This window comes from Babylonia areolata, chromosome 16 (genome assembly GCF_041734735.1).
Source record: "Babylonia areolata isolate BAREFJ2019XMU chromosome 16, ASM4173473v1, whole genome shotgun sequence".
Taxonomy (NCBI): Eukaryota; Metazoa; Mollusca; class Gastropoda; order Neogastropoda; family Buccinidae; genus Babylonia; species Babylonia areolata.
In genome coordinates, this window is record NC_134891.1 from 7,159,324 (window position 1) to 7,167,139 (window position 7,816).

Sequence of the window (7,816 nt, forward strand, 5' to 3'; positions counted from 1 at the left end):
GTCACGTTGTCCAGTACTGACACTCGCCCAGTCATAGTTTTTTTTTCGTTAAAAGAGCAAGGTGGCAGAATGGTTCAGACACCTGTCTGCTAATACAGAGTCCGTGAGGGTCTGGGTTCGAACCCTGCTCTCGCACTTTCTCCCACGTTTGACTGGAAAATCAAACTGAGCGTCTAGTCTTTCGGATGAGACGATAAAACCGAGGTCCCGTGTGCAGCACGCACTTGGCGCACTTAAAAAGAACCCACGGCAACAAGAGTGTTGTCGTCTGGCGAAATTCGGTTGAAGAAATCCATCCTGATAGGTACATAAATACGTTCTATGCATGCACTCAAGGCCTGACAAGCGCGTCGGCTTTTGCCACTGTCAGACATCTGCCTAGCAGCTGTGGTGCAGAGTATATGGATTTGTCCGAACGCAGTGGCACCTCGTAGAGAAACTGAAACTGAAACAGTTATTCAAAGTGACAAAAACGTCGTTAAGTTCACAAAACCGATCACAGGGTGAGTTTCATGCACAAAATGACCAAGTTTTTTTTTTTTCTCTCAACGTTTGAGTGGCTCGCGCCGTAAAGGTGTGGTTGGTCAGTGCTGGGGTCTTGGGGGTGAAGGTTTTGTTGTTAGAGAAGGGTTGGGTCCTGGGTGTCTGCCAGGGTGTGTGGTCCGTCTGGCGTTCCATGGAGGAAGTCCTAACACTGGCCAATCACGGTGTTTATAGCTCACGAAAGTGACCAATCAGTGTTCAGTTCACAACACCAGCCACAGGACGTGTTTCATGCACAGACTGGCCACTTTTTTTCCTCTGACGTAATGCCACCTGTAGCGTCCTCTTATTTGTGCGAAGACATCGAGTTCAAGTACTCGGTTGACACCCAGTTCAGTCATGGTTTGCCGTTGCATACGAAACGATTGATTGTTCAGTGTATTGGTTTGATGTAGACCTACACAACGTTAACAGTCACATAATCCATGGTTGTTCACTGTAGTTGATTTGATGTAGACCTACACAACGTGAACAGTCACACAATCCATGATCGTTCACTGTAGTTGGTTTGATGTAGACCTACACAACGCGAACAGTCACACAATTTATGATTGTTCACTGTAGTTGGTTTGATGTAGACCTACACAACGTTAACAGTCACACAATCCATGGTTGTTCACTGTAGTTGGTTTGATGTAGACCTGCACAACGTTAACAGTCACATAATCCATGATCGTTCACTGTAGTTGGTTTGATGTAGACCTACACAATGCGAACAGTCACACAATCCATAATTGTTCATTGTGTTTGGTTTGAAGTAGGTATACACAACGTGAATTGTAACACAATGCATGATTGTTCCTTGTACTGATTTGGTGTAGGCCTGCACATAAAGTGAGCATTCACACAATTCATGCTACCTGGAGTCATTATGCTTGTGGTGTTGGACGTTGATCATCTTCTTCCTGTATTCATCAGCCGCATCACTCTGCTGATAGACCTCGAAACGCAGCCTATATACAACCGAACCACACTGGTTGCTTGGTTCAGGGTACGTAGGCCAGCCGCTGAACGAATGAGAATGTGTGTGTGACGTGACCAGCACATGTACATACAAAGTGATGAATAAAATCAAATCAAAATGTGTGTGAAGTGACAGCTGCCCAGTTAGTTTTGCCAAGACAATGACATTTCTGGTATACCTTTGTGGGAATGTCGCGCTAACAAATAATAAACGTTAAGAGAGAGAGAAAGAGAGAGAATAAATTATCTAAATTTGTATGGACTCTCCGAAATTCATTCCTTTGGAGAATACTATAACAGGGACTGAGGGAACCCGTTTGCTCATGCAGATCTATTCTTCCCACATGTATCCTCTTGATATTGTTGTTCTGTGCCTGTCATTGGTGGGTGCCATTGGATTACCATAAACTCCACACTCCTGACACCCTCTCACCCCCAACCCCTCCGCAACTTCCACCCCAACCCCCAGTATCCTTGCTTGATAACAATAATAATAATTATTATTATATTTATATAGCGCTGAATCTTGTGCAGAGACAAATCAAAGCGCTTTCGCACTAGTCATTCAAACGCATGCAGATAGAATGGAGAAAAATCGATCTTCAATGCCTTCCATCGTTTAACCACTTCCCCCTGTCGTACCTTAACGTCAGCTGAGGCCTGATGACTGTCCGTGTCCTTCCAGCCCCCCGTCAGTCTCTTCTCCCTCAATCAGCTGGCAAGTTTGGAGTTGAATGACAATGAACCAGCTCACAGCTGCCGCTTCAAGGCCAAGTTACCGAGAACACGACTAAAAAATTGCTCCAGAAGAATGACACGAAAGACCACAGTCATGAACAACATCACCTTGGGGGCAAAGCGCCATCTTAAACTCACCCACTTCAGTGACGCGAGCTGTGAAGTAAGAGACCGATCACCAGACGATGTAGGCACGTACTGACTGGCCCAAACATCTGGCTCACACACTCAACCGTAATTATAAGGCGGCGGCTTCTCGTGATAGTTTAGGACCGGTACAAAAATGGTCCAAATGTGTGCAACAAAACTGTTCTTTTTTTACGATAAAATAGAATGAATCATACAGATATAAGGTAGAACTCAGGTCAAACTTCAGTTTAGGGCAAATCTCGTTTAATCTTACAGTTCATTCCTACTGAGCTGTGTTGACATCTCACACACCAGCACATCCCTCTTCCCTTTCGGGAAATACCGCTTTCTCCAAGGACTACAATGTTCGCGTCTGCGGTCTGATAAAGTGAAGGTCAGGACTGTGTGTATAGTATCCCTGGTGTATCTTGGCCGGATCTGATACCACAACACTGACCGTGTTGTATCAGAAACTGCATGGTTTTCCAAGGAACGCTAGTCAAGAGGCAGAAGGATGTGTCCCGTCTGTTTTCTGGTGGTCCCAGCTGTTCTCGTTAAGTGTCTCTCTTCCTGTGGACTTTGACACGTGTGGCAGGTCAATTGCTTCGTAAAGCGATGTAAATAAATGCTGGCGCCAGGCTTGCCTTAAGCGTTATCTGTAGGTATACAATGGCAAACGACCACAAGTACAAACTTCTACTGGTTTTGCCCGCGCAAAATTCTCGTACATAGACGTATTTCTTAATTAAAGAAAAAAATACACACACAACGACGAAAAGGAGCTTGTTATTAATTAAACATAATCTTGGAAGCCGGCATATAAAATGGCATACGCATACACTAAGAGGAAACACGCCTACATTAAACACCCCTGCAGAAAAAAAAAACGAAGGAAAAAAAAAAAGAATGAAGGGGGTGGGTTGAAGATAAGCCAGCTGTGAAACACATCGATACCATCTTTTCTTCCCGGCATCTCGTCTTCCCGGCATAGTTGATCGACTGTATGGAACTAATGGCTTGCGCCCGTGATGTCAAGTTCTTCAGTGCTTGGGGTCTTGCCTCTTCTAAACCTTTTCTCCCCAAACCTTACAGCCTTCAACACCCCACCCCACTTTTCCCTGACCACTTTCCCTCTACTGCACATTATTATCAGTATGATGTGTTGGGACAGGCACCCCCCAAACAGCATCTAAAAACGAAGTCTATGACAATCATGTACGCGTGCAACTCGGATATCACAATCGCTATAACGTATAGGCAGTGGTCTATGGCAAACTGTACTTAATAATATTAAGCTTTTTACAGAAATAAATGAATTAAAGATTATAAAAAGACAAAACGAGAACAAAATCCCTCTTCGGATAGGAGAACATTATATTATGGCATTGAACTTCAGCGACTCTGTCCGTTTGGAAAGAATCCTGGGAATCACATGAACACGAATGAAAATAAAAACAAATTAAAATGAAAGATAAATAAACCTCGATTCCACGTAAACGTGAATCATACACAAAACAAAAGTAAGAAAGGAAAAACAAAAGACAAACCAACAATGATAGCATACACCTAACTGCAACAACAACAACAACAACAACAGCAAATACACAACAACAACAACAGCAAACTACAGATGGAGTCCCAACAGCAGACCAGCACAGAGGTCTAAGGATGCCAAGTCGGAAACGATGAACTCTGGCAAGAAAGCAACGAAGTAGTCCAAAACAGAAAGTTGGAAGACCACTCATTATATGCCGGCTGCCAACATCGCTTTGCTTGGCTGTATGAGTAGCTGGGTGGGTGGGTGGGTGGGTGGGCGCGGGGTGGTGAGACTGGTTGGTTGGTTGGCTGGCTGGTTGGCTTATCTGGGAGGTGGAGGTGGTGCTTGAGATGGCGGTGGGGGGAGGGAGTCTCCATCCTCGTCTGGAAAAAAAAAAAAACACACGAGGGAATGCGTGTGTTAGAACCACACACACACGCACACACACACACACACACACACAACCCCGCCGTCAGTTGACGCTGAACGAAAATTGTAAGTGCCCACTAAATACGGACAACACATTAGCAACAAAACACAATCACACACACACACACACACACACACAGAGCATGCATATATATATATATAGAGAGAGAGAAGCTGAACAGGCGAAACTCACACAAACATACAGAGTGGGAAAGAGAACGGGCCTTTTCAGACTTCTTTCGGTTGACCGGAAACGGAAAACTGTGCAAGCACAGGAAGTGTTTCGCTTTCAATTGTACGACTAAGACTTGGCGGGTAATTTCATTAATCATTTCTTTTTTTTTTCTTTCTTTTTTTTAAAATATTATTGCAGTTGTTACTGCTTCTCCTCATGGTGATGGTGATGGCAATAGTATTAGAAGTAGCATTCTATCACTGCTAATCCTACTACAGCTACCATCACTGCTATTGTTACTGCGATAAGCATTTTCACATCGATAACTGTAGACAAGCGAAACACTTACTATGCATGGACACAGTCGTATGTTGAATGCACAGCACGAGCGCGCTCGGGCACACACACACACACACAGTGTATACACAGACACACACACACACACACACACACACACACACACACAGAGTGTACACACACACACACGCGCACGCACACACAGTGTACACACACACGCACACACACACACACACATATATATATATATACATACATACATATATATATATATATATATAGAATATGTCTTAATTACCAAGTGTACCGGGCTCACAAGGAATATTGGGGGAGGCTGGGGGTGTGTGTGTGGGGGGGGGGAATAATACATAACAAGGTACGAACATAAATCGAAAATCATACACAAACACAGAAACAGTAGAAATTAGGATACATAAGTGCATATCAATCTTAAAATTTGTGCATACTCACACATGCACGTACTGCACACACACACACACACACGTTTGAACAGAAGCCGCATATTACATGTGGATAGATAGATAGATAGGTGGATAGGTGTATATGTGTGTATAAACCGGGGCAGCTACATCTACTTACACACCTATACCATTATGGGAGACACAGAAAACAGCTTTTGGTATATCTGATAAGTATCCCACTAACTACATCCAGAGTAGTTTTGTTGGTTGACCCAGTTGATTCCTTTGAAATCAAAACTCAACCAGGTCATATTTTTGAAATAAATTATTTATCACACAATCTATCAGCCAAAAGCACTATCACAAAATTTTGTTGGGTACCCTCTCACACTGGTATAAAAGGAAATGAGATGGCCGACAGAGCAGCTAAAAAGGGTGCAAAAAGAATAGAGAATACATTCGAAATAACTTATCCACCAGTCAGTTTCAGAATGTTGTATACTGCTCAAGTCTTCCACGTGGAACAGATGTCAAGCAAATGCAGATGACAGAATTTCATACCCAAAAAGGAAAAGGTGTTTACAATTGGAATTACTCATCAAAAAAAAGATGGATTTCCCATCGTTACTTTTATAGACTGGTATCCTCTCTGGTGTCTCGCATAAGACCGAATGCTTTCACGACAAGGTTTAGCAAAAAAAGTTTATTGTGTATCAACAGATTGCACGAAGCCATATTTGATTAATTTTCTAAGTTAAATGATTGTCTGTTTACTTCCAAATTCATGTAAAGTTCATAATTTTTTCAGAATAAAACATTAAAGAAATAATGTCCAACCATTTACTTTAAATCAAAATTGCCGATTCCCTGTTACATAGTCCAATAGGAGCGTTTCTATGACCCGACTTGCAGATTTTTTTTTTTTTTTTTTCTGTGTTTTTTGTCGATGTTGATAATTGCTGTTTAACTTTATATATTTACGGATTGTTGATTCTGCTATTCTTCTTTATCCTTTTTTTCTGTATACCCCCTCCCCCGCCCCCCTTTAACACCCATCCCCTCCTCCAACCCCGCCCCCCACCCCCACCCCCCCCGAAACACCCACAGACATGACACTAGACACTAAGTGTTGGCTTAGTCTGAGAGATAACGCGTCCGCCTAAGAAGCGAGAGAATGTGAGTGCACTGGTTCGAGTCACGGTACAGTCGCCAATAATTTCTCCCCCTCCACTGGACCTTGAGTGGTGGTCTGGACGCTAGTCATTCGGATGAGACGATAAACCGAGGTCTCGTGTTCAGCATCCACTTAGCGCACGTAAAAGAACGCACGCCAACAAAAGGGTTGTGCCTGGCAAAATTCTGTAGAAAAATCCACTTCGATAGGAAAAAATAAAACTGCAAGCCGGTTGGGGGGGAAGAAAAAAAGAAATGGTGGCGCTCTCAGTGTAGCGACACGCTCTCCCTGGAGAGAGCAGCCTGAATTTCACACAGAGAAATCTGTTGTGACAAAAAAGACAAACACAAATGCTAATATGACTCGAGTCTAAGTGAGACTAAGACGTTAGATTACATAAAGAACAAAGTGCAGAAGAAGCAACATAACTCACATCTGCGTGCAGTCTTCATCACCTCACGGTACAGAGAGTTTCCTGCCTCAAGGAAAAGGATCTCAGAGCCGCCAACCTTCAAGTCCATTTCTCGGAACTCCTAAAGAGGACATCAGTTGTTTTTTGTTGTTGTTGTTTTGTGGTGTGTTTTTTTCCCCCCGCCAAATCATCTACACCTTTTCAGTGGCATTACTCCCACGCCTCTGATTGCACTGTTCACCATAATTTGTCACGAAGTGACGGGCGCAATAGCCGAGTGGTTAAAGCGTTGGACAGTCAATCTGAGGGTCCCGGGTTCGAATCACGGTGACGGCGCCTGGTGGGTAAAAGGGTGGAGATTTTTACGATCTCCCAGGTCAACATATGTGCAGACCTGCTTAGTGCCTGAACCCCCTTCGTGTGTATATGCAAGCAGAAGATCAAAAACGCACGTTAAAGATCCTGTAATCCATGTCAGCGTTCGGTGGGTTATGGAAACAAGAACATACCCAGCATGCACACCCCCGAAAACGGAGTATGGCTGCCTACATGGCGGGGTAAAAACGGTCATACGCGTAAAAAGCCCACTCGTGTGCATACGAGTGAACGCAGAAGAAGAAGTCACGAAGCACATGCACTTATTTTGTGTGGTCAATTCATTTCCTTCCTTTTTAGGAATAGTCTTGAAACAATCAACTTTCTTGTTTTATTATGACAATCAACTGTCTTTTATATATATATTTTTTTTAATTATGATTAAGCTGTTGTACAGTATATTTCCATTTCAATTGTGTACAATTTATTTCCATATCAACTGTGGAATGAAATATGAAAACAAAATTTTACACGGTAAAATTGCCCAACATGTGCAAACCTGCCAGTGCCTGAACCCCTCTTCGTATGTATACGCACGCAGAAGATCAAATACGCACGTTAAAGATCCTGTAATCCATGTCAGCGTTCGGTGGGTTATGGAAACAGGAACATATCCAGCATG

The 7,816-nt window shown here is 43.2% G+C and overlaps 1 protein-coding gene across 2 annotated transcripts in view; it reads right to left on the bottom strand.

The window, feature by feature from the left end:
- Nucleotides 1-1,654: 1,654 nt before the first annotated feature.
- Nucleotides 1,655-7,816, bottom strand: part of LOC143291102 (uncharacterized) — a 10,280-nt gene continuing 4,118 nt past the window's right edge. Inside the window, exons 3-4 of one of the 2 annotated variants that reach the window (XR_013056470.1) lie at nucleotides 6,841-6,940; nucleotides 1,655-4,293 (exon numbers count right to left, since the gene is read on the bottom strand). Coding sequence is in view for 1 of the 2 variants with exons in the window: in XM_076600726.1 (XP_076456841.1) it covers nucleotides 4,232-4,293 (62 nt within the window). In the remaining variant the exon portion in view is untranslated. The remainder of the gene's footprint in view (nucleotides 4,294-6,840; nucleotides 6,941-7,816) is intronic. The other variant, XM_076600726.1, reaches the window with a different exon arrangement.